The 26093-nt window shown below is 56.3% G+C and overlaps 2 protein-coding genes and 1 long non-coding RNA gene across 7 annotated transcripts; 2 read left to right on the top strand and 1 right to left on the bottom strand.

Annotated features, from left to right (window-relative positions):
- Window positions 1–901: 901 nt before the first annotated feature.
- LOC116760372 lies at window positions 902–25968 on the top strand. Its single transcript, XR_004351722.1, has 4 exons — window positions 902–1027; window positions 17734–17741; window positions 21266–21271; window positions 25959–25968. It is a non-coding gene; the product is annotated as an uncharacterized LOC116760372 (long non-coding RNA).
- Window positions 3727–10551, top strand: TROAP (trophinin associated protein). Of its 5 annotated transcripts, none has more exons than XM_032645175.1 (15): window positions 3727–3873; window positions 4151–4305; window positions 4412–4598; window positions 5131–5288; window positions 5378–5515; window positions 5707–5789; window positions 6438–6490; window positions 6978–7099; window positions 8049–8165; window positions 8249–8332; window positions 8433–8492; window positions 8757–8891; window positions 9047–9671; window positions 9941–10134; window positions 10383–10551. In XM_032645175.1, the coding sequence occupies exons 2-15, from the start codon at window positions 4162–4164 to the stop codon at window positions 10428–10430; spliced, it is 2148 nt and encodes a 715-aa protein (XP_032501066.1). In that variant the 5' UTR covers window positions 3727–3873; window positions 4151–4161; the 3' UTR covers window positions 10431–10551. The 5 variants fall into 5 exon arrangements, 2 of the variants coding, with proteins under 2 accessions (XP_032501066.1, XP_032501065.1); XM_032645174.1 differs by having other exon boundaries at window positions 3727–3904; XR_004351719.1 differs by lacking the exons at window positions 8249–8332; window positions 8433–8492; window positions 8757–8891; ... (1 more) ...; window positions 9941–10134; window positions 10383–10551 and having other exon boundaries at window positions 3727–3904; window positions 5131–5190; window positions 8049–8060.
- C1QL4 (complement C1q like 4) lies at window positions 11854–14613 on the bottom strand. The gene is made up of 2 exons (XM_032645177.1): window positions 14077–14613; window positions 11854–12033 (listed from the first exon to the last, which is right to left on the bottom strand). Exons 1-2 carry the CDS (start codon window positions 14611–14613, stop codon window positions 11854–11856), a joined length of 717 nt encoding a protein of 238 aa, XP_032501068.1.
- Window positions 25969–26093: the final 125 nt, after the last annotated feature.

Genomic DNA, 26093 nt, shown 5'->3' with positions numbered 1-26093 from the left:
GCAGGGGGGAAAAGATTGAAAAAGACCAGACTTGAACGAGTTTAAGTGCTGGGGAGAATTGAAAGAATCAATTTGTCATGTGTGGATCCAGCCACCTATTGAAATTATACAACCTCAGACTTGGCTGTGATTGAAGAGTTTTAGGAAAACTCAAAATCCAATTCTAATAAAGCGATCTGATGTTAACCTCAAGAAGACAGGGCTGGGATTTGATTGTGATTAAGAAAGCCTATACTGTATTGACTTTATTGTATTCTGCTTGTTGGAAGAGGGGAAGTAGTTTTCATGTCATCTGTAAGAAGGTCACCTCAAAAGTGAGGACGTGACCACATTTACTTAGCAGTTCCTAGAGCGAACCAGTTGTGGTGGGTATCCTGGACCCCAGGGAGGTGCCCACTCTTGTAGTGGAATAATTCCTTAGGGGCCACCTGCCGTGCGTGGAAAAGGGGGTTCAGTTATCTGAGTTGCGAAGAAGAGAGACTAAATGAATATCTCAAGCAAACGGGAATTCATTGTGAAGTTACACGTAGAAATAAGGCGGACAAGAATTGCAGCTGCCTGGGGTGGAGTGGGAGTCATTTCACAGGAACCCAGAAACACCTGTGTGACACGGGCTCTGCAGCCCTGTCAGGCCTCACGGAGCATGACAGGTGACAGGAAGCCCCATCCACGGCAGGAGCACAAGGCTCCCTGACCGGTGCTCCTACTGCTTTGACTGCTCCTGTCACAATAAGCAAATGACCTCACCCTCTGCCCTGGCTCTTGCTGACTCACAGTTTCTTCTTACTCGTGGCTTCAATCGTCCTACGGTTTCCATGACCAGATAGCAATTGCGCAAGCCGAGAAGATGGTGGGTTTGTGCCCCCAAAGAACCATCTCACCCGAGTTAGAATTCAGGCTCCTTTTATACTAAAAGGGGAGGGAATAAAGTCAAATGCTTCCTGGTTCCCATCTGCCTCATGAGGGGATGTGTTCATTTCTTCCTCCCTGCAGTCATTCACAGGTGGACCTGGTCAAGATGTTTCCTGTGAGCTAAACAAAGGTATTTTAGCTTAATGCTCATTACCTGGGGAGCAGGGTTCCCAGAGATGCGCCATTATAATTTAAGCTTATAGGCAACATCCCTTTAGTGATTAACTTGTAACAGAATACAAAAGGTTCTTCCCTATTCCAGTTAGAGTGATGGAAGAAGGGGTCACAAGCTAAGGAATGCTGGCAGCCTCTCGGAGCTGAAAAAGGCAAGCAAACAGATTCTCCTCTGAAGCCTCAGAAGGAATGGAACCAGACCAAATTTTAGAATTCAGACCCCCAGACCTGTAAGAGAATAAATCTGTATTGTTTTAAGCCACTAAATTCATGGTGATTTGTTACAGCAGCAATAGGAAACAAATATACAACCCTACATATTTTATAAGCACACATGCATGGGTAAGAACTCATATCAATCACATTAGAGTGGTGTCTATGGGGGAGAGCAGACAGGGAGTAAAGGGGGATTGATAGAATAAAAGGAGAGGTGGCTTGCACCTCCCCATATTCGAGGTCCGGCAAAGACAAACAGAAGCAAGTCACTCTGACTGCTGTATAGAAAACAGGTTGGACGCTATGACAGGCATAGCAGATATTCTGAGCATTGGCTGTTTGAAAGACTTTTATGATATAAAATCAGTCTCCTTGTACCTCGATTCTGTGAAGGTGGTGCCCTGAGGAGCAGGCATAAATATTTTGTTCACCAAAAGGCATATCGCTCATGGTAAATCACTCAATTTCTCTTACAAATTCGATTAGTGTGACTCCAAGATCTACTCTGGGTAGCCTGACAAACTCAGGTTTCCAGGTTTGTGAACTTGGACCCACACTGCGCCAACTACCTTAAAATCACGTAAAGCCACTGTGCAGCCAACCTCCATCCTGGTGCCTCCCCATCCTTCAAACTTCAGCCTTATTCCTCCACGTATCCCAAATGTGTGATAAAGGGCCTTACACACAGTAGGTGCACAGTTTGTCAGTAGCCATCCCTGCTAATCTAGTAGTCAGGATCTAGCACATTCACAGTACCTGTTAGTGGAATGAGGGGACTGTCCCCTTCCTTCCAGTCAGACCATCTTTCTAGTTTTATTTCCTACTATCCTACGTTCCATCTATCCCTAAGGACTTACCCTCCTCTGAACACTCCAAGTTTCCTTGCCTTTGCAAGTGCTGTTCCAAGTGACTAGAAGAGCCTTCTCTCTTTTACAGGAAGTTCAAATATTACTTCTTTTTGGAGGTCTTCCCTATCTCTCCAGGTATTCATTTGATCAATTATTCATTCATCCATTGACTCATTCAACAAATAGTGAACACCCTTTACAGGCAGGCACAATGCAAGGCATTGAAAATATAATGTAAGCCCAAAATAAAAGGTCACCACCTTCATGGAGGTCTAGCAGGAGAGATCAGGCTTAATAAACACGATACATTAGGTTCACATTGGTGAATATACAATTACCAACTGAGATACATGCTCTGAGGAAACACTGTTCTTTGAGAGCACACAACTAAGGAAACTTTTTTAGATTAGGGTGGGTTGTGAGTGGAGGGGTCCAAGGAAGCCCTCTACAAGAAAGTAACAGCGAACATCCATTTGGAGGCATGAATAGGCAAAGTGGAAGGTATTGCAGACAGAGAGACTAGAAGGAACATGACAAATTTCAGGAATTGGAAATGGCAATGGAGTGGAAAAGCAGAGAACAAGGGGGAAAGTGGTACAAGATGGGGAGTATGAGTGGGGAGAGGTCAAGGCACAGTGGTAACATGACCAGATTTGCATTTTGGAAAGATTACTCTAGCTGCTATATGGTGTGGATTATTGTGGAGAGCAAGAGAGAATGGAGGGTGGGAGGCTTTTGCAATCCTCTAGGTGAGATTAGGGTGGAGATAATGAAGAGGAAGAAACTAAATGAAATCCAAAGGTATAATGAAAAGGTGTGAAGGAGAAATTGGAAGGGGAGGGCTTGTATAATAGGAAGCACGAGTCAGGGAGAGAATCTACGAGAGTCCTGTACGCTTGAAACCATCGCCCATTTCCCGTTAGAGGTTAACCCCTTCCATTCTAACCAGTGTTCTAGGTTCCCTCATTTTCACATCCCTGCCTGCCAACAGGCCACACCTCTCCCCAGTCCTCCAGGCCTGTTGTGTTGAGTTCCAATGACACTGCTTTGAGCCTTGTTTTCTTATCTGTGAAATGGAGACCACACCTCACCATTCGTAAAGGTGGAGTGAAAAAAATGATTGTTTCTTTTTATTTTTGTTATTGTTAGCCTCAGTTCAATTTTTTCCAGCCCTCTCCGCCCGTTTGGAGGCAGTTCCTCGGCCTCGGCACAACGTACAGACGTTTCCTACAATGTGTCTGGAGCGGAGTCCCCACAGCTCGACGCCGAACTCTGATCGGAGTCGGGTGAGTGGTTCGGGCCAGTCTCCTACACCGTCAGTTAGCCTCATTCAGGACACCAGCCCTTCCCACAATGCCGCGAGACTGCACCGTCCCGCACCAGTCCCGAGACCTCGCGAGAGTACCCAGCGTCCGTTGTCTCCCAGACTCCGAGCCCACGCCTTCGCCGGCCTCAGAAAGGTCTCCTCCTTCTTCTTCCACCCCGCGCTCCGCTCTCGGATTGGCTGGTTGAGTCGGGTCAGTTTTTTTCCTGGCCAGAAAGCGGCTCGACAACTAGTCCTTCTTTTGGCCTCGCCTCCGAAGCCTGCGGATTGGACAACTGAATCCTGTGACACGCGCCTCCGCAGGAGCGCAGACAAGCCAATCAGGAGCTTGGCGTATTTTACAAACTGGGGAAGTATCTGCAGCAGAAACCGAGAGAGTCCGGGGAAAAAGCGAAGAAAGTGAGGGCGACGCTGAGGGGTTCCGGGGGAGGTGCGGCACCGGGATCTTGGAGGGAATGAGGGCTGCGGGGGCTCGTAGGGAGGAGAAGCAGTTTGGGGTCCTGGGGCTAAAGAATAGGCTCAGAGGGTTAGGAGACACCCAGCAAAGAGGCCTTGCAGGCGCCGGGTCCTCTGGGCGCATGGATTTGGGTGGAGGTGGGAGTATCAGGGATGTCAGGACCGAAGCCCCGAGCTGGCTGACCTTTGATCCCTGATCCTGCCTTCTTCTCCGTCTCAGTTGTAGTCGTCATGACTACCCTCCAAGCCACGAAGGATCCTCTCCTCCGGGGTGTATCTCCTACCCCCAGCAAGATTCCCGTTCGCTCTCAGAGACGCCCGCCTCTCCCCACAGTCAAACCCAGCGCCCTGGACCAGGAGAACCAAGATCCAAGGGTAAGAGGGGCGTGGGGGGGGTGAAGACAGTGGCTACAAGGACGCAGCACACACCAGCAACGCACCCCAACGCTGAGCCCCAGCCTTTTGTTCTCCCTTCCCCCAGAGATTGGTGCAGAAGCTCAGTAGTCAGCGCCCCCTCGTTGACTCAGCAGGCCCCAGGCCGAAAGCCACACATCAAACAGAGCAATCGGAGAGACTGGTGGGGAGTACTCAGCTTCGGAACCCCTTGGAGGAGCTCAGGCCTAGCCCTGGGAGACAAAATGTGGGACCTAGGCCCCCTCCCCAGACAGGTACCTGTTGGAGGCTTGAAAACAGTTTCTTTGGCTGGGTAGGAGAATTGGTTGGTGGCGGTGGGGTTTGGGGGCTTTGCATTCCCTGGGTCTCCTGCTTACTATAATTCCTAGTCCCTGCTCCTAGAAAGCTCTTTGCTCTTAGAAGCCCTTTGCTTTCTTCAGCAAAGTGTCATCTCTTCTAAAGCCTTTTCCGCCTCTCCCAGTCACAATCAATTGCTCTGTGTTCGAATGCTTTGCTGTACTTCTTTTATAACATGTCCATACTTTGACTTGAGTCTGTTACCTCTCTATAGTTTGATGATAGCTTTCCTGAGTATGGGGGCTTTGTCTTATTTATCTCAGGGTGTCAGTGCCTAGAATAGTGTCTTACACAGAGCCAAGTCCTATGAATGTTTGGTGAGCTGAGTTCAGTTATATGAGTCTCTTCGGCTCACTCTTGCACCTCAAGGTGACTCTGCTAGGCTCCCTGACCCCTCAGCCTCCCCGCTTCCTGTTCCTTCTCACCTTTCCTTCTCCTCTTCCCTTGCAGAGGCTCCAGGGACCATAGAGTTTGTGGCTGACCCTGCAGCCCTGGCCACCATCCTGTCAGGTGAGGGGGTGAAGAGCTGTCGCCTGGGGCGCCAGCCCAGTCTGGCTCAGAGAGTACTGGTTCGAGGGAACCAGGGAGGCACCATCCGGAGGGGCCAGGTAATGAGCCAGGATAGGAGGAGATCAGGCTGGAGTAGGCTGAGGAGGGAATCCTGAGCTTGTACTGATAGCCTCTCTTGGGGTCCTAGGATGCCCGGGCCTCTGCATACTTGGCTCCCAGAACCCCCACCCACCGACTGGACCCTGCCAGGGCTTCCTGCTTCTCCAGGCTGGAGGGACCAGGACCTCGAGGCCGGACCTTGTGTCCCCAGAGGCTAGAGGCTCTGGTGAGTGCCCTTGAGGGGCTGATACTCAGTGCTTCTGGGAACTCCTTCCAAGGACAGAGCTGGGCCTTAGGAGGGAAGGTACCTCACGATGAGCCAGAGGGGTGGTATGGAGGCCAATGGGGTTGTTGGTGAAGCCTGAAGGTTTGAGGCCTACCTCTGACTCTGTTTTTTCTCTTGCTCCTATGGCTCAGATTCCACCTTCAGGACCTTCCTCTCACCCCTCCGCTCCTCCCGGTTTCCAGGAGCTAAGAAGAGAGACAGGTGGCAACAGCAAGTGAGGAGAGGGTCATCTGGAAAAGAATGATTCATTGTCTGATACAGGGGTCCCTCAGAGCTGGGGCCTTCCAGTAGCTTTAGGACTTCCCAGCAACCCAGGGCGGAAGGGGCAAATCTGTGAGTGCTCGGGGTGAGCCCTTGCAATAGGGGTCAGGCCTTCACAGCCAGGCCTCAATATGACATCAGTTTCATCAGGTTGTGGGACAAGAAGGGGACAGAACTGAGAGGTGCCATCTCTTTTGTTTAGTGGCCAGAGCATAGACCGTGGCAGTAAATGGGATTGGGGTTTGATTCCTGACTCTTAGTACTTATGATTTGTGCAAGCTTGCCTTACCCTCCGAGCTCCAGTTTCTTTTCTTTTTTTTTTTTTTTTTGGCTGTGCCACTGCGTGGATTGTGGGATCTTAGTTCCCCAACCAGGGATTGAACCCAGGCGCTTGGCAGTGAAAGCGCAGAGTCCTAACCACTGGACTGCCAGGGAATTCCCACTTCAGTTTCTTTAATCTGTCAAATGAGGATAATGTTTGTATTATCGCTTGAGGTTATCGTGAGAATTAAATGAGATGATGTTTGTAAAGCACTTAGCACAGGGCCCAGCTCGTACTTGGTACTCAGTGACTGCTAGCTGCTGTCCTTATCGCCATCAGGACTTCAGTGAGCCAAGCCTCAGGATTGCTTCTGGAGACCCTTGTCAAGCCTGGTGAGTGTGTCTGGCCATGGGGAGACAACAGGGGCAGGGGAGCTGCTTGTAGGGAGCAAAACAAGAGAAAGCTCAGCAGGCTGTGGCGGGAAGCCCAGATCAGAAGGAGACAGAGAAGACGAGATCTTCTTGATAGGCCAGAGGTTGGCCCAGTTGCACTTGTGTCGGAGGAGGTGGTCCCCGTTTCTACCCTCTCTCTGCCACTTCCTGTAGGGTTTACTTCCACTCACTGTTCTGTCCTCAGACCCTAAGAGCCATCACCACACCCCTAGCCCACTCGGGGTATTCAGATTAATGATTTACTACTGAAATAGTGCTGGCCTGCAAAGGGATGCTGGATGGGTCCCCACCCCTGATGGTGCAGTGGGGGCTGTCAAACTGGCATACCCTATTCGGAGGTTGCAACCTCCGACTAGGGTTGCAGGGCCCTGTGCCAGACTTTGATGTGTGTTCCAGACACTGCAGCAAATTTCCTGTCTCCTCCTAGCTTCCTCTCTCCCTGAAGGAGAATATGAAGTTGTCACTCACTCAGATGAAAGAGGAGGGGGCCCCCTCGGTCTGGCTCAGCGAGTACCATTAAAAGAAACCCGAGAGATAACACACACCAAGGTGAGCTGGGACCTTCCTCCTCTGTGCTGGGGGAAGGGCACAGAGGAGATGCATGGGGGGATTCCCCAGCAGCAGCGGCACTGAGGATTGTGGGTAGAGCCAGGCAGTCCCAGCCTGGATCTCAGTATGTTAACTTGGTCCTGGTTTGCCCTAGATGGACCCAAGGCCCTCTCCAGAGTGGTACTGGCCTCTGTTTACCAGGTGTCCGGGGCCTGCGAGTGAGAGGTCACAGTCTGGTATACATCTGTATCACCATCAGATCAGTGCTGAGAGTAAGATGGATCTGAGAGTTCATTCTTTCACTCCACAAGGGTTTATTGAACAGCTACTGTGTGCCAAGCAATGTTCTAGGTTCTGGATATACAGTAGGAAATAAGTTCACATTCTAGAAGGGGGAGACAAAAAATAAACACACGTGTAAAATATATAGTAGGTCAGATGGTGCTAAGTTATCTGTTTAAAAAAAGGAAAGTAAAGCACTGAAAGGGAAGGAGAAGTGGAAGGGGGTGATTGGTACTGTAGTTTCAGGTAGATCGGTCAGGGGAATCTCACTGAGGTGCGGCTAAGTGAAGAGCAGAAGGAGTTGAGGGAGTGAGCCATGTAGATAATCTGGGGGAAGAACGTTCCAGGCCACAAGAACTGCAGATGCAAAGATGGCATGTACCTGGTGTGTTTAAGGATCAGCAAAAAAGCGAGGCTGAAGCAGAGTAAGAAGGAAAGGAAGTGAGAGGTTAGAGCCATGACAGAATCAGGTTGGGTAAGGATTTATAAAACAGCGTAAGATCTTGACTATTACTTGGAATGAGTGCAAAGCCATGGGGAGGGGGGATGAACAAGGGAGGGACATGACTTGATTAGATCTCAAAAGAATCACACTGGCTGCTCAAGTGAGGACAAGAAAGAGCAATGCCAAGCGGGAGGGATCACTCTTCCACCTTGTTCTCCACAGGACGGCCGTGACTCCTGCCTGATGCCCTCCCCTGGCCAAGTGATACCACCTGCCATCACCCGGCCATCACCCTTTGGACGGGCTCAGCGTGTGCCTTCCCCTGGCCCCTCAGCTCCAGTTTGTATCCACAACTCCTGGGGGCTGGGATCACTGCGAGATCTCGGTTTTGTCCCTGCCCAACCACCCCCATCTCTCCCCAGACCTCATATTCAGTGTTGCGGCGTCTCGCCATCCGCCCCAAAACCCAGTTCACACCCCTTCCATCGGCCCCCAGAGCTCAGCAGGTGAGAGAGGGCAGGGGAGGTAGCTGGCTTAGGCCAGGGCTGGAGGAGGAAGGGGATGGATGGGTACAGGGAAAGACATGGCATCTCACTTCTGTCCCAGGCCCAGTGGTTGAGTGGCCTCTCCCCTCAGCCTTGCCCCGAAGAGCCTGCCCTGCCCTGGGTAAGTATCTGAAACCTTCCCGTGCTGAGATTCCTCGCTCTGTCCCGTTGGCCCGAGGCCCAGCAGTTTTGAAGCAAGTGGGCTCTCTGGAAAAGCTGCCTGACTCTCCAACTCCCCCTGCCTCTCTGCTGCCCCTCCTAATCCAAGTCTAGGGCTGCTCAGTTAAGGACCTGACCCCTTCCTCACTAGCTTGAAGACTCAAACTAGTCTTCTTCCTACTCCAGCCTGGCTTCCTCATGTGGCCCCTCTCCTCCCATGTGGCAGGAGCAGATTGCAGTCCGGTTATTTGACCAGGAGAGTGGTGTAAGGTTGCAGGAGGGTCCTGGGAAGCCACCCGTGTCAACTCCTTATGGACCCCACCCCAGTAGAACCTCCAACCTCCAGGAGCTGAAGCTGCAGGTGGGCTGGTGTGGGCAACAGCTTTGATGCCTGATGGGCAGTGACAGGGCTGGGAAAGCGAGAAACGGCGGGGGTGGGGGTGGGCATGGAAATAGGACAGTGTGGGTACAAGACTTGCACCCACTTCTTGACATCACACTCTGTCCCACCCACAGCGCATCAGTATCCTGCAACAGCTTTTGCGACAGGAGGTAGAGGGGCTGGCGGAGGGCAAGTGTGCCCCCCTTAATGGAGGCTCCTCTCTGGATATGGTTGAACTTCAACCCCTGCTGGCTGAGATTTCTAAAACTCTGAACGCCCCAGAGAATAAATCTGGGGCTTTTCATCTTCCTGGAATGTTACAGCACTCTGGGTTGCCCAAACCCTACCTTCCAGAGGGGTGTGGGGAACCAGAGCCCTGCCCTGGAGCAGAGCCCGAGGTAGCTCTGCCCTGCCCTCCAGCAGAACCAGGGCCCCCAGAGTCCTACCATAGGAGGGGGCCTGAGATATCAGAGCCCTCCACCCAGGAGGCATCAGAGCCCTGCCCTCTGGGAGAGCCTGGACCCCTTCAGGCCTGCCCCCAGGGGCAGACAGGACTCCCAGAGCCCTCCCCTAGGGTAGAGCCTGGGGTATCAGAGGCCTGCTCCCGGGAACCCAGAAGTCCAGAGTCCAGCCCATGGTCCTGCTGCAGTCAGTGGGCTCCAGCGACCACCAGCCTGACCTTCTCCTCCCAACGCCCACTTTGTGCCAGCCCCCCTATCCACTCACTCCAGTCTCTGAAGCCCCCAACAGGCCAGGCAGGTAAGGAGTTGGTTGGAAGGGGTTGTGAACAAAGGAGGTCCTCATCTCTCGCTGGGAGCAGGGCCTGCCCTGCACCAGGTGATCCTTTCTTTCCCCTACCTCCCTTGCCCCAGTCTGGCTTTCCCACAGGAAGAAGTGGGGGGCTGCACCTTCAGCCCTGTGCTCCTAATTGGCTTGGCCCTTGGTCGGGGAGTGGGAAAGGGCAGTATATGGTGGGAGTCTAGGACTCCAGAGTCTGCCCTGATCTCTCTGTGGCCTTTGGCCCTCAGGCCCCAGCAATCTGGCCCCTCGAACCCTGGCCCTGAGGCAGCGCCTCAAAGCATGTCTGACCGCCATCCACCGCTTCCACGAGGCCCAACTGGACGACGAGTGTGCCTTCTACACCAGCCGAGCCCCTCCCTCAGGCCTCACCCGGGTCTGCACCAACCCTGTGGCCACATTGCTCGAATGGCAGGATGCCCTGGTGAGCCTCCGGTCCACAGCTAGCTATGCCTGTGGGAAGTAGGAAGTAGGGCAGGGGGCCATCCTCGGCTCCTTTACAGAGGTCAGAGGGAAGAGCTGGTTACAGTTCAAGGACAGCTGGGCTGTGACGAGGTCAGGGGGAAGAGCTGGTTACAGTTCAAGGACAGCTGGGCTGTGACGAGGTCAGGGGGAAGAGCTGGTTACAGTTCAAGGACGGCTGGGCTGTGACGAGGTCTTCTCTCTCCCTAGTGTTTTATTCCAGTCGGTTCTGCTGCCCCACAGGACTCTCCGTCATGAGGCATACGCCTCCACCCACTCCTGTCCTGCCTTGCACCTTCCTTTTAACCCTTATTTATTTTCCACACCATGTACTGGGAGCTGACACCCTTTTGTCCTTCAATAAAGTTTCTAAAATGTCCAAATGTCTGTTTTCCTCCGGTCCTACTTAGGCCAGCTACTGCTGTTTCTCCTCAATTGTCCACATGGTGGCAGTGTCCTCCAGCTTAGAGGCCAGCCCTGGGTTCTCAGTCTTCCCCAGGCTCCCTCGCCCAGAAGCTGTCCAGGTCATCCCACTCCTGCACACCCCACCCTCCCAGCAAGCACTATGAGTGAGTGGTTTTTTTTTTGGCGGGGGGGCGCGAACGTGGGCCTTTGGGGAGCTGCTTTTCTCCTTGCTCCCTGAGATCTTGGCCGCTCCCAGGAGCCGTCAGCAACTCCTGCACCGCCTAGAGTTCCCTAGAACTCTCCCCCTGCATCAGCAGAAAGCAGAAGCACCAGACCCATACCTCTGCAATCCTCCCTTACTAGTGGCCCTCTGGTTGGCGTCTCCCTACAGTGTAAGGCCTCAAAGCTCTCCTGAAGCTGATACCCTGCCCCCTATCAGAGTAGAAACCCTGCGCTACTTCCCTCCTCGGCTTCCCCAGAGGCAGGCCTTGCCAGGAATAATGAAACCTTTGCCTCTGGCAGAGAGCGATAGGGTAGGGGTCCTTGAGAGGAGTGAGGAAAGGGTCAGCCACTTTCCCCCACTCTGTGCACCGAGTTAAGAGGCACACACATTCTCCCGCTTCACTTTATTGGAAGAGGCAACAGCAGCTGTAGCCCCAGGGCCTAACCCCCGATGGGGGTGAAATGGGGACTGCAGGATGAGTTTTAAATGCTAGGAAAGAATGTACTGGTTCCTCCAGTTCACAGGGAGGCTGCCAAGGCTAGAGCCTGAAGCCTGAAAATGGAGATGAGGGGAGGAGGGGATGGCAGAGAAGTTGTCATGACAGAGGACCAGCGCCTACCCGCCCTAATGTCTCCTCCCGCCTAGAAGGGCTCCTTCTGTTTCTGTTCTCTCCCTCCCCAAAAGCCAGGGCTTCCTTCTGTTTTCTGCTTTTCGTGCCTCTGTGCTGCAGTTAGTGAAACTGTCTCCTAGCTCCCGAGAGAAGAGAGGGCCACGACCTGCGCCCCCCTCCTGGCCCGGCTTTCACGGGCATGTGCGCGGATGCTGGTGGTCCCTTCCCAAGCCGCTCTGCTCCTCCGGCCGGTTTCCTCAGCTCCCCAGCCACTCAGTTATACCCCGGAGCACCAAGAGTCCGCCCATTAAAGGCCACCTCCGGGAGCGGGAGGGTCCGTCCCACCCCCAGTCTCTCAAAGGATGGGGTGGCGCCTTGGGTGGGGCAAGCTGAAGGTGGGTGAGGGGGGGAGCGGGGGGGGGGGGCGGGGGATGGGGCCCGACTCAGTCCGGGTAGATGATGAAGCCAGAGAAGGTGCTGTACTTGTTGGTGTTACCGCCGTGCACCTTCCCGCCGTCCAGCTTGATGAAGACTTCATCTCCCACATCCAGGTGCAGGATGACGCTGTTGCTGGCGTAGTCGTAGTTCTGGTCCGCGTCCTGAGCAATGGCGCTGGCCCGGACCTAGAGGGGGGACAGAACAACCCACTCACGCCCTGTGTGGAGCTGGGGTGATGAGGGGTCGGCCGAGGAGATGCAGCTGGGCCTGTGAAGGTGACGCGAGGGCAGCAGGCTGCAGGTTTTGGGAAGGACAAGGTGCTTCGCAGGCACTGCCATTCACTAGCTGCTGGGACTGGGGCAAGTTTCACGCTTTCTGTGGTCCTTAATTTGAGCTATAAGGTAGGAGGTAGTAATAGAACCTACCTCCTCAGGTTGTTAGGATCAAATGAGTTACTACGTGTGAAGTGTGTTACAAAACAGAGCTTTGCACAAAGAAAATGCTATATAGGTTTTGCTATTATTATTTAAAAAATAAAATTAGACTGTAGGATAATTTTTAAGACTCTGAACCCACTCGGACCTTCTAAACTTGTGCTCCCTTCCCCCAGAGATAGGGCACAGGTGTGTCTGTGCGTGTGTAAGCAAGGGTGCAGGCTGTGGGAAGATGCCATGATGTATCCTCACCCCTCCTCGATTGTCCCTCCTAGTGCCCGCGGGCGCCCCGACGTGGGGGTCGCCTTCCGCCCAAACAGGTAGTGCCTCTTCCCCTCTGGCCTCGCTGCTGTAGGTCGCCTCACCGACGCCTCAGCGTCGCAGCCAGCCCCCTCCCCAGCCCCCCTCTTCCTGTCCCAAGGGGGCTGGTTATTAACTGATTAATTATTCATCATTATTCTAATCACTATTTACCGTCCCCAAAGCCGCAGCGCCCGCACCGCGGAATACAGAGTGGGAGCCGCGCGGCCCCCGCCCCCTCGGGAAGCGACGCACTCTAGATACATACTCCCCCCCTCCGCCCCTCACAGACACGCCGCACAGACCACACACACCTACTCAGTGCCACAGGCAAGCAGCCACTGCTCTACTCTCACACCTTCGCACCCTGCACCCACAGACACACTCGAATCACGCACACACACGCTACAGTCTTACACACATACACTCTCACTCCCTTTCCCTGGGCTCCTGGGGCGGCCCTGCTTGGGGGAGACCTCAATGTAGTGCCTTCGGTTCTTGGAGCGGAAGGGTGCTGCAGCGGTAGCAAGACCTGGGGTTCGGACAGGTGGGATAAGCAGGCCTGATGCGCCGCGGTCAAATCACCCCATCGCGCACGGGGCATTCGGAGGTCACAGCTCAGCCCTAACCTTACACCCTGCGGCTTGCGTGGCCCAGGCACATTTCCCCAGCCCCACCCCTGTGGCCTCTGGCTCCCCTTAAGCGTGTCCTGGACCTTGAGCTGAGTCTTTGGGACTTTTCTTCCAAGCTAAGGCAGCAGTGACTCCGACTCTGACCACAGGAGCAGGGACCAGGCCAGGGTCCAAGGCTTCTGCTTTATCTGTTCTTGCCTCTTCCCTTCTCCCAAATTCGTTCCTGCAAGCCACCTGGCTGGCCCCAGTGCTGCCTCATTTTCCACCTCTGCCTATGGACTCAGTATTAGCTGAGGGTCAGGCCCACTCTAGAATTGACCTCAGGCCCTGGGACTAGTAATAGAGTTGCCTGGAAAATGAGACAGTGTTTTCTTTCTTTTTTTACCTTATCCTTGAAAATCCAAGCTTAATGACCCCCATATGGGAACAGATACCAACTGCCCATGGCGTGATACCCGGACTCCATTCTAAATCGAAGGAGCCAGACTCCGGTAACTCGCCCATCAAGTGGCTGGGTAACCCAAAGGCCAGGAGGGCTGCCCAAGACAGGTGAAAAGAGGCTAAGAGGCAGGGTGAGATACCAAAGAGGTTTGGTGTATAGTCGCCTATAGTTGGAGTGTGAGGCTCTGAGTTTTAATTCTGACACCATTCCTAATGCTCCATAAGACCCTAGGCAGGTCGTTTTCTTTCTCTGGCCCCCCAATTCCTTTTGGACTAAATGAAGCGATTTCTAAGTTCTTGGCAATGTGGCCTTCTTGGATTTAGTGACGGTGTTTGGGGAAGAGGTTCGGGTTGCGTAATGAATGCAGTGAGAATTAGAAAGCTACCCTGTCTGGGGCTGGGTGGGAGAGGGGCAGCTCACCTGTCCATTCTTCATCAAGTCCGCCCACATGCTGGTGCCGTCACCGCCGCGCATAAGCACATGGTAAGCGAAGAAGTAGACACCTGGCATGGGGCAGGTGAACTTGCCACTGGCTGCCTCGTAAGCGTTGCCCACGTTGGTCACCACGTCGTCGAAGCGCAGCACTTCGTAACCTTCGTGTGGCCGCCGCAGGCCAGCATAGAAGGCAATTCGAGGCACGTAGCCGGCAGGGGGCGCTACCCCGCCGGGGCCTGGGCCTGGAGGACCCGGGGGACCTGGCCTACCCGGCTCTCCTGGAGGTCCTCTGGGACCTGGTGGTCCCGGGGGCCCTCGCAGACCTGCCTTCCCGCGCCGGCCCACCTCTCCCTTGGCGCCCTGAGGGAAGGGGGGTACGGAGGCGGGCGCGCCGTCGGGTCCTGGGCCTCGCGGCCCGTGGGGGTCGCACACCATGCGGCAGCGACCCAGCATCTCGTAGTGCGCCGGCCCGCGGGAGCTGTGCACTAGCAGCGGAATGGCCACCAGCAGCAGCAGCACCATGGCCACCCCGACGGCCGCGCCCGCCACCCTCTTGCGGCGGCTCAGCCGCGACGCGGCCAGGGCCAGCAGATCCTCCTCACTCTTGGGTGCAATGGTGGCGGAGGCCCGAGGCTCTCCGCGAGCGCCAGAGGCGGTGACCGGGCTCGGGCCTGGGTCGGGATCCCCCCGACGGCTGCGCCCGGCCCCCCGCCCCTGTGGGCTCCCGCCTCAGTGGTGCCGTTCCCCAAACCTTCCGTCAAGGCGGAGGTCCCCCCGTTGGTTGGACCAGGGACAGCTCCCGACAGTTCAGAGTCCGTGGTCCTCTATTACCCTCTCGTTCAGTCTAACGTTCCCAGGCGCCTGAAATCGGTGGCTTCTCGGACGGCTGGTTTCTTACAGATCTAGGATGCCTGCCCTCCGGACAGCTGCTTTCTCGAGGATGGCGGCGCCTAGGTCCCCGGCTACCCAGACGGATAGCTCCCGGCCGGAGCTGGGACTACTCTCCGCGCTCTGGACGTCCGGGGCTCTGCGCTGCGGGTGGCGCCCACCGGACGCGACCTCCTCGCAGGTTTGCGCTCTGGCTCTTGGCGAGCCTTGACCCACCTTTCTACCCTAGCCGCGGCCCCAGCCCCTGCTGAAGCCCTGGCCCCGCGTCTCTCTCCAGCTAGCGCTCTCCCTCTCTGCGTCCCTAACCTTCCTCCCCTCCCTCCCGGAGCGGCAGTGCGGGTGGTGTGAGCCGCGACGCGGCGGGAGCCGCTCTAAGAGGCCGCGGCGGGGGGGGCGGGGGCGGAGCGACCCCTGGCGCCCAGAGAGGGAAGCGTGGAGGCGGGGCAGGCCACGGCCCCCACCCGCGTCCCCCCAGCCTCTCGGTTCCTGACCGGCTCTAAACCAATTCTGCAGGGATTCACTGCCCTCACCCTATCCTTACTTTCACCCTCTACCCTGAGTTTGGTATTCTCAGAGCCCGGAGGAGGCCAGAAACGGGGATGGGATAAAAAGCGGTGGAGATGCACACACACACAGAAGACAGACGTGGATTCCAGAGCTAAAAAGAGCCCTCCCCGGCTCCCCCCCTCAAAAAAAGAAAAAAGAAAAAAAGAAAAAAGCCCACGAGCAAACAACAAGGACTAGAAAAAAATAGAAATTCGCCACTCAGTGCCCGTGACCGAATAACATATGGTAAAGGGTTCAACGGGTACGGGTTGGCCTGAACTGGAAAAGGCAAATCTCCAGGCACCTCTACCCTCGACCCCCAGTGTTGGCGGAGGGGGCCGCAGAGCAATCGAGAGAGTGAGGGAACAGAGAGAGTGAGAAAACAGACCAGCCTGGGAAAGCGAGCAGGAAACCGACAGGAAAGCAGAGGAGCTACAGAGAAATCAAAGGGATGCAAAGCCAGATAGAGACGCAGAGACAGAGACAAAGCTTGAAAAAGAGACTAAATGACAGCCCCAGAGGGGGAGAAGGAGAGACAGAGACGGAGAGAGAGAGACAGGAGCCAAGACAGGTTGACAGATCGAGAGAGAAATGTAAATGGCGCGCTGCAGAGAGACACCCAGGTCCGTGTTCGGACTCCAATGTGACATATCAACTGTGGGGACGACGCGGAGGCGGGGCGCTTCTTGGAGCAGTGTGGTAGGCTCTGGGCCTGTGCATTGTGACAGTGTGCTGGCAAGTGTGGACGTGTCCATGGGACCCTGGCCTTGTGTGTTCCTGGGTGAGTGGGATTGTGGATCGTGGATTGCCTTTGTGTGTGTATGTGTGAGGGCTGTTTGAAGGGAGGTTTTATATTTGTCTTCCTCTTAGTCCCTAAATGTGGAACCCCATGAATGTCATCTTTCTTATCTCAGGACTGAAGAGTAGAGAGTTTACCGGGGAGAAAGAGTCAGAAGACAGCTCTTGCCCTGGCAGCCCAGCCCAGTCCCACCCCTGCCCTGGTCCCAGACCTTGTCCAGCCCCAGGATCTCTGCCCCTTCACCCTTCCACAAAGGGCTGTGGTTAGATGGAAACTCAGAGAAGTTGGACCCCACATAATAAATGTTTGGGGGAGGGATTTGAAATTTGAAATTGGTTATGCAAAGGAATATAACTAAAATGCAGTTTCAGTGCTAGGCACCCACCTGTGAGGGGTGGCTGTGTCTGTCATTCGGGTGACCAAGAGGAAACACAAGCTTTGATAGGTCCCTCTCTGTGAGGGGTCTGCATCCTTCCTCAGGGTCTCGCCCCTCTGGGAGAAATTTCTTGCTCACAGGGACTCCAGGGCCAGAGGCCTGGAGAAGAGGTTCCAGGACTGGCAAAAATGGGGTATTTGGAGGCCCTGGAGGTGGACAACTGCAAAGGATCTCTTAGAGACTAGAGTAAGCCAGTACTGTAATGTATAAGAGTACATTATGTAAAATGGAGAGCACAGGGCACATCAGGGCATAATTATTGGGTGGAAGATGATTTCCTCATCTCTTGTTTCCTGTACTCCTTCCTTGCCCCTCCCAGCCCATAACGGTGCAGGAAGAGGGAGGTTGCTGAGGACGGGCCTGTGTGAAGGGAGGCCCCTACATGCTTGAAAGGGTTGGGAGAGAAAGGATTGGCAGTCAGTGGGGGTGGGGCCTCCTCCAACCATAAATACAAATTTTATTCAAGGTCTTTGTTGCCATTTGTCTTCCTCGGGGGGCTGAGGGCCATGTCGGCCCGTGCATGTCTAATTCCGAATCTGCTCCCCTAGGCTGGATGATGGATGGATCAGAGAGGAGAGAGCAGGCCAGGGCTCACACTGACCTCACCACCCGATCCTCAAGCCTCATCGGCCCCAGGTCCTGCCACCCCTCTCCCTCCTCCTCCCCCCTCTCCTGCCACCCACTCACTAAAGGCCCTCTCTGCTCCCCACCCCTCTCTCCTACTAACCAAGGCCCTCTTTTTGAGCCCCTCACCTCAGCCCCTTTCAGGTCCTAGCCCTCTTCTCTCAGAGCTTCCCTTCTCCTCCCATCCCCAGCCCAGGCTGTGAGCTTCGGTGACCAGCAGGGCTGCAGGCGGCAGCGGGTGTGTATGGTGGGGGAAGCAGGCTTAGCTCACAGGGAGCTGAGGGGCCAGCTCCATGAATTTATTCATGTTCTGTTGCTCTTTCCCCACGCTCTGGAATGAAGCTGCCAGCTCACCAGGTCCTTACTGCTTCCTCTGCAGCTGTCAACGTTCGGCAGAGAAGGGACCTGGGTAGGGTCAAGGCCAGCTAGTGCTCCTGGGGCCAGAAGCCAAGTGTCTGGGCTCAAGAGGAAATACTGGGGCCCAGGCTGGGGTCTGGGACAATTTACCCAGAGCTCCTTGGGCAGCCAGACTGGGAGGCCCCAGGGAGGTGGTGTGGTTGGGAATGCGATGTAGGCCGAGACGTGTGCTGCAGGACATAGAATGGGCAGTGGAGGAGGGGAGAGGAGAGGAAGACTGAGTTCCCCAGGCTCCCCTATTTAAAAGCACAGCCCAGACTGAATCCTGCCTTACCCTCTGCCCTTGACTCTGCACTAACCCTGACCCTAATCCCAAAGTATACACTTGACTCCTCTCCAATCCTAAAATGAATCCTAACTCCATAACCTGACTCTAAATAGAACCCATTCTGACCTGTCCTGTCCTGGAACCTAGGGGTCTCCCAAGAATTTCCCCCAGGGCTTAGGGCCAGGTGTGTGTCAGAGTTCTGAGGACCAGACTTTAGATTAGCATGTGATTAGCATATGATTTGCATGTGATATGTGCCTTCTACTCTGAGGAAGTTTTCTTGTTAAAATTTTATGAAGTCTAGCGGAAAGGTCCTGGCTCCTTGAAGTTTTTCTCTTTTTGTTCCTTCTCCCACAGTCCTTATCACTGACCCAGACCCCTTCAAGGGAAGAAAGGGGGTGAGGAAATGAGCAGTAGGAAACTCATGGGAGGAAAGATCCTGGTAGAGTGATCTACCCCTGTCACTTGCAGTATAACCTCCACAAGCCTCAGTTTCCTCATCCATAAGAGCACAGGAACCAGCTGGCTGATGTTACATTAAGATCTAAGGAAATGCACTCCACCGCCCGCCACACCCCGCCCTCTCTCCTTCCTCACCCTTCAGGGCCGTCTATAGTGTGGTTCTTCTCCACTTCCCTCCACCTCACCCATACACACACTCTGGCTCTCAGCTCCTACATGTAAGATCACACAGAACTGGAAGCAACCTGGGTTGCCTGGTACCAGACCCCTGGTATGAAGAGAAGGGAAAAATGCCCACCTGAGAGGACAGGGAATAACATGGATAGGGAAATAACATTATCGAGTGCTTACAGCATTTTAGAGCTTTTACTTGAGAGTTACTGCATCCTCGATGCATCCCTGAGAGGATGTATTGTCTCCATTTTACAGATGAGGAAACTGAGGCCTGGAAATGAGAAATGCCTTGTCCTGTATCACCTTGTAAGTGGCAGCCCTAGAACTGGAGTTCCCATCTCCTGGCTTCCTTGTCACTGCCCTGGAGAAGAGAAATGACACCCAAGGCAGTGGAAGGGTGAGAGAAGCAGGACAGGAGTGGGGAGAGAGATTTGAATTTGTCTCAGTGGAGACCTATGTGTGTGAGGCCAACGGGGCAGGGCCTTGGCTCAGGGTGCCCCCCATCCCCCACCCCCAGCGCAGACACACAACAGGTGCTCGGCTGTTAGCTAAAGGATGTCGGCCGAAGTCAGCTGCGGAGAAGAGCTGTTCAGTCCGAAGAGGAGAGAAAAGGGAGGGAGAGGGAAACGAAGCGAACTGCAGAAAAATGTGCTCAAGAGGCCAAAGGCAGGAAAGCTGGCCAGAGTGCTGAGGACCGCTCTCCACTCACCACCGGTGGGAAAACAGTAGCGGCCCAAGAGCCTGCGCACACTTTGCGTAGAGGGTCGACAGGCCCCAGCGAGCGGCGAGACAGCAAGTATGACGCCAGGCCTAGGGCTTCTACTCATCCGCCGCACGGATCCCCTGGCACCGCAGCTCAGTGCAGCCTGAGGTTCTAAGGGCCGCCGCCAGAGCCCACGAGGCTGAGAACAGGTTCCTGGCTCCACAAGGAGGGGCTAGAGATTGTTTCCAAGGTATCTGTCAGGCCAGCCCTTGACCCCTGGCCAGGTGCGGCTCCCCGCCATAGCCTCTCTCTCCACCTCATTTTGCTCCCCTCTCCCCGCGCCGTCCACCAACTCCAGCCTGCAGTTAATGAAATGTGGCGAGCGGCCGTACAGACAGCTGTCAGACCCCTCATTTCTCCTCCGGGATATTGGATCCCGCCCTGAGAGACCGACAGGTGAGCAGAGGAGAGGTGATGCGGGGAACGGAGGGCTGGGCTCCGGCTGGTGGGAGCCCGGAGCGCAGGGGGCAGCGCCAAGCTGAAATCTTCGAAGGCTCTGCGAAACGAGGTCGGCCGTAGCATGCTTTCTGCCCGGGGCCCCTAGCTCTTTCCTTCTCTCCATCAAGCAGGAGACTTCACACACCCCACAGCCACGGCGCCCTGACCCCCGTCGACACGGGACTCCTGGTCCCGCACCCTAGAAGATCTGGCCCCCCTTGTGCGCTGCGCATAGCGTCTCTGAGCCGGCGGCCGCGGCCCGGTGCTTCCTCCCACCTCCTTCCATCTCTTCCTTCTTCCTCCCCCTCCTTCCCGAGCTTCCTCCCCGGCGGCCGCGGCCTTTATTAGGGATTCCGCGGCTGTCGGTCCCGCCATCCATCCTGTCCGCTGGCAATTAGGCGGCCAGACAAAGAGCAGCTTCGGATGGATGAGGGTCCCGGCGGATCGGAAATGTGAAGGGTCAGCGCTGCCGCCCGCGGCGCACCCCGCTCCCCCTCCGCATAATCACCGGCCGCCCGTCACTCAGCCGGCCTCCCGGGGAGCTCCGGGGCCCGGGCTGGGGGAGGGCAAGGGCGGGACTGCAGCCTAGGTGCCTAGGACATGGCGAAGGCGGACCTGCAACAGGGGCGCCTCCTGCTGGAGAATGGAGGACTGCGGGAGGTCGGAGGTACCTGGAGGAGAGAGAGGGCAGGACATGGCCCCCTCCCCAGATCCCTGAAGGCGGACTGTGTGACTGCTGCCTGGGGGCTTCCTGTACAGAAGCGGGGACTTCAGCTGCGGGAGAGAGGAAGATGGTGGCCAACGCGCCCCCTGCTGGGAGGCTGCGGGACGAAGCCCTAGGGCCTCGGGTCTGAAGAAGTGGAACCGAGCCCAGGACGAGCCCCCCTAGGGTCTGTAGCCTGGTGCGCCTCCTATTGGAATAAAATGATACTGCGCTTCTATACCCGGATCTCTTAAGTGAAATCCAACCCATGCACATCAAATCCAGAAAAGCTGCAAGGCTGGGCGAGTCCGAATGGAGCCAGAAGAAGTTCAAGGAGTCCGGTTTTTACTGCGGGTTCTTTGGCGCTAGCTCCCAGCTGACAAATCAACATCTCAATCTGACAATTATTAGTCGAGGTGGGGGGAGACGGGCTTTCGCTGCCTGGGCCGCTTAGTCCTCCCTGAGGGCGGCAGAGAGGTGGGCGGTGCTGGCAGTGATGAACGACTTGGGGGGGGGGCAGGGCCCCGAGCGCGCATTCATTACTCGACTGACAGGCGGGCGACGGGCCGGCTGGGCCGCGAGTGGACGTGCCGGTAAAGAGGCAGTGGCAGGAAGGAGAATAAGGGAGGCGTATAGCAGCCCCACTGCCCCGTCAGCTCCCGGTTCTTCACCTCGACCCTGGTACTTACTTGACTTCCTTAAGCTCAGCCTTTTACCTGTTGGAGCTGGCCACGGTTGAAGAATTTGCGGAGCGAGGACGGGGACCTAAGCCCTCTGCTTAGGTTAGGCGATTGAAGATCTAAGATGTCAAGACAGGGTGTAGACAGGCTTTAAGACTAGGCGCTTGTACCTGACCTAGGAGGAACCGTGCATAATTGCGCACGCAGAGGTGGTGTGTTGTGACAGGGATTGATGGGTGTGAGTCGCGTGTGGGGGTCAGTGATTGTGTGTGTCAGTGTTAGGGACGTGTCGACCTGATTTTGTCAGTGGAGGTGTGTGCTGCGTGTGTCTGAGGATGAGCTACCACCTCTCCCCGCGTGACTGGGCCCCCCCACACATTTGCTGTCAGCTCTCTGTCTCCTGTTCTGTAGGAAACAGTAATGTGCACGGTGACAGCTGAGGTGTGCTGCCGGCGGGGGGGGATAGATGTTAACTGTGAGGGTGCTGGTTTGGACAACTGCTCCCTTCCACCACCTCCACCCCAACATCATCCCTTTCCCAAGCTTCCTGAAAGTAGTGGATGGTTTTTTCCAAAGTCTGGAGACCCAGTTGCTAAGTCCCGGGGAAGGAAGTGGTTACCACCAGAGTTTTCTACAGTCCACATACATATACACAGTTGCCATCACATATACAGTCTCCAATATAAGATGTGAGCCACAACCCATCTGGCTTCCCCAGGCTGGTGGTGGACAGAGAGGAAGAGGTAGATCTCAGGACAGGAAAGGGCAGACCATTAGACCTCTCAAAGAGCCCATCTCTTTGGGGCCTGGGCTATTGCTTCTAGGACCCTTACCTTTTGGATTTCAGGTCCAGTTCCTAGTGGACACCTTGGGAGGATAATGCTAATTATATTCTAATTCCTTCCCCTAATAACTCTCTTTCTCCACCTGGCTTTGTCTCCACTCTCCTTCCCCACTCTCAAACACACCAAAGGGGGACCTTCCCAGTCCTGAATCTCCTGGGTCTATAGGGCAGGGAGTTGAGGTGATTCTGGGTCTCTGGTCCCCTGTTTTGTTCAGTGTGTCTTTGAGCCACCTTCCCTTTGCCTTGCTCTTCTTTAAACATAGGGTATCTCTTGGAGCCTCTATATCTTTGTCTCTGCACCCCTCCTTGTGTCTGTATGTCTCTACGTTTAGAAGTCTCTTCCAAATTTGTCTCCCTACTTTAGAGGTCTCTCTTTGTTCCTCTGGGGCTTCTCCCTCTGGGAATAACCCAGCACAACAGCGAGGCCCATGGGGATGGGGAAGGCCCCGTAGGGCTTCCTTCCTGCCCCCATCCAGAGGAGACTGCAACCTAAGGATGGCTAGGTAATGTCAGGGTCCGGCCACGGCCTGGGCCTGGTAGCTTCTCATTCAGGGCGCAGGCACCTGGTCGATGTCCTGCTATCCGCCCGCCCCCCCCCCCCACCACTCCCAAGCCACCCTCCTCCAAGCCTCCGCCCCCTCCACCCGCCTGGAAAAGGCAAATTTGACATTTTTAAATCCCGAGCCTTAGAGGGATCGATGCGGCCCGGGGGCCCCGCCCGGGGTCGATATTCCTGATTGGGAAGCGGCCGCTGAGCGGAGCCGGAGTATAAATCACCCGAACTGGGGGAGGGGGCGCGGGAGCCAATAGCTTCCCAGGCTTTCAGAGCTACGCGAGGTCCCGGCCCGGCCCAACCCCAGGGCAATGGAATGAGGAGACCGATAGACCTTAGAGACCGAGAGACAAGCCCGCCCTTGGGCTCCCCACTCCCCAGCGCAACTCTAACTCTGCGGGGCGGCTCTGGTCTCGCTTCAGCGGCCGCCACCCTCCGTTGCCCCTGGAGCCGCCGGGGAGGCCGGTGTCGGAGCCAGCCATGCGGCGGCTCCTCTCCGGCCGCTCCCGCGGGGCCTGGGCTTCAGCGGCGGCTGTCACGAAGCTGACAGGCCAGGCCGACCGGGAAGGGGAGGGTGGCGGGGGAGAGGTGGGGGGAAGGCTGGCGCGGATCTGGCTCACAGTGGGCGCGCAACAGATGTTTGCGGAATTGAGGGACAGCAAGGTGGCGTGGGCACCGAGCGGCGCAGAGCCGGGGCTGCAGGCGCGGGCGGGGCGGGGGGCGGCCCAGACCTGTCGGAGCTGAGAGTCTGGCCATCCAGCAGGGATGAGCAGGCACCCGAGGGCGCTCTGGGGAGGCCAAGCTGGATAGACCCCCTCTCCATGTGACCGGGGTAGCAGAGAACAAAAGAGAATGGGGTGAGAAGGCAAGTTCGGGCCCCACCTACAGCCGCCTCCGCCGCTCCTGCCCTCCAAGCCTCTCAGTTCTCTCTTGGGGAAACCGAGGCAGCCGAGGCTGAGAAGGGCCAGGAAGGTTAAAAGCGATGTCAGCGACGAGGCTGGGGCAGCAACCAGAATTCCCGCGTGGGTCTCTGGATTCACCTGCCCGCCCTGGGTCCGCCCTGGGTAAATACACCACCACGTCCCCACCGCAGCTCAGACCCTTCCTTCTCGCTTCAGCTTGTCAGATCCTTCGCCGGTTTATAGAACAACAATTTGGGGAAAACAATCCGGGCCGAGTGACGGCCCCGTAATTGTGACAAAGTGAGTGCGGGCGGCTGGAGAGAGCGCTAGGGCGGGAGCGCAGCGGGGCGAGGCGGAGGTAGGGGCGCTGCCAGCTCGCCCTGCCGCCCCCTCGTTCTCATTCCGGTCATCTCCCATCCCTCTCCTTGACTCTTCTCCAGTTCTTTTTCTCTCGGCTCCCCTCGCCTCCCTTCGCTTGTTCCTCCATCGCTCTTCCCTTTCCTCTCGGTAACGGCTTTTCTCCCGCCCCCGCCCCGCCGCAGCCCCTCCCCCGGTGCGCTTTTTCCTCCCTCACTTCTCCCTCTCTCCTCCGCCCTTCACTTGTTTCTCCATCCTCTCCTCGTGCTCAGTAGCCCTTGGGGCCCTGGCTCCCACCGCACAATCCGCTTCTCTCCCGCCCCGGTCCCGGCTTCCTGATGTCAAGCCCTGAGCCTCCTCCCCGGTCCTCACTTTCTGGGAGGCCAGTTCAGCCGGGCACACGAGGGTTCCTCCTGCCTCACAGCCAGAGGCGTGCGGCGGCCCGGGGGCCCAGGCGGCCTGCGTTTTCTCTCCCCCTCCCGCCGCTGCCTCTCCCACCCCTCTCCCCGCGCCCGGAGTCAGTTTGTTTGTCCAGCGGCGGCTGCCGACGCTGGAGCTATTTGCCGAGCTTAGCGCGCTGCTGCGCAGTGCCTGCCCAATTAAGTCTCATTCATTATTCAGCGCCCCCGTCCGCCCCCGCCCCCCAGCTGGCGGCTCCAGTGTCGCTTTGAGGCCCCTCCCAGCCCTGGCCCTTCAGTGAGCCCTAGGGGGCAACGTGGGGAGCCGCGTTCCCTCGCCGGGCGGGGATAAGGACTGAAGGGGCTGGGAACGTAGGAGGGGACAGAAGCATTCGGCCGACTGCGGGGAGGCGACATGGGTGAGGCCCACCGCAACCCCAAGTCAAAGCTGGGGGACCTTGGAGATCCACGCTTTTCCTTTACAGAGGAGGAAACAGGCCCAAAGAAGCGGCCAGACTTGACCGAGGTCACGTAGCAGGGTTGGAGCCCACGACATTAAAATGAAGGCATCTTGAATCCCAGTTCTATTCCAGCATCGAGGCGTGAGGACGCAGACTATTCTCCTCGCGGAGAGGCCCTCACCCCCATCCGTTTTTGCTCCTGGTTCTCCCTCTCGCCAAAGTTAGCCACATACAGCTGACTTGGGGTTCCTGGGGGAACGGGAGGCTCCTCAGGTCTCAGGCTCAGATCTAGACGTAGTGCCCCTGACTGGCAGGCCTGGAGGCGGGGCAGTGAGGCAAACTCAGGGGGAGACCCCCTCTCTGCAGCCTGTCCACTGGTGTGTCTGCCTTAGGGGAATTGGAAGTGGAGCCATCCAAGACAGCCTTGAACGGCATTGGAACAGGGAGAGAGGACTGAAGCCTGCGGTGAGGGAGGAGCCACCCTCCCATTTGCGAGGGTGGAAAGGGGAGATCAAGGGCTTGTGTTTTGCTTTTATATGGGACCGCCCTGGGCTGCTTTGCCCCGGCATCTGGACAAGGTGAGTCTGGGGACCCGCCCGGCACCTCCCGTCCGCGAGCGGCAGCGCCACCTGGCGGTCGTGGTGTCGCTGTGTAGGCGCTCTCGGCCTGGAGTGGGCCCTGCGCCAGTCGGGGTGAGCCTGGGAAGGCGGAATACGCCGGGAACACCTTAAACCGAGTTTACCCGAGCGGGCGGGCGAGAGGAGCCCCAGCCTGAAAGGTGATCCCTTAGGGGCCAGGGAGGGCCTTGGGGAGGGGCCTGGCCAGGACGGCCCGACTTCCGTGACACAGCAAACACAGAAAGACAAAGTCCATTTGGATGGAAGTGGGAGCGGAAAGAGAGGGGCCATTTTGACTCTGTGGTCAAAGGAGATGACTGATCTGATGGGGTCTGGGAGCCGAGGTGCCCAGGTACTGCTGCTCACTCTGGGACTAGCGGGTGCTGGCTGGTGGTCAGGAGGCCCGCTCTGTGGAGAGGGGAGAGACTAGCAGGGGCACTTTACGTCTGGTTTGATATCCTGGGGATTCATCGGGCCGCTGTGGAGAGACTTTACAAGTTTGCCCTGGAAGGAGGTGGTAGAATTGCGGGGTGCCAGGGTCTAGGTCAAAATGTAGTTTTTCAGAGCTGGAGGGAACTGAGGACTTCTTTCAAGGTTGACTTGTGGGATGATGTCGTGGTCTGGAGAGATGGGAGGCTGGAGAGGGGCTAAAATCTCCGCCAAGTGTCTGAG

Source organism: Phocoena sinus, chromosome 10, assembly GCF_008692025.1.
Source record: "Phocoena sinus isolate mPhoSin1 chromosome 10, mPhoSin1.pri, whole genome shotgun sequence".
In the NCBI taxonomy this organism is placed as follows: domain Eukaryota; kingdom Metazoa; phylum Chordata; class Mammalia; order Artiodactyla; family Phocoenidae; genus Phocoena; species Phocoena sinus.
This window is presented reverse-complemented; position numbering and strand designations above follow the sequence as displayed.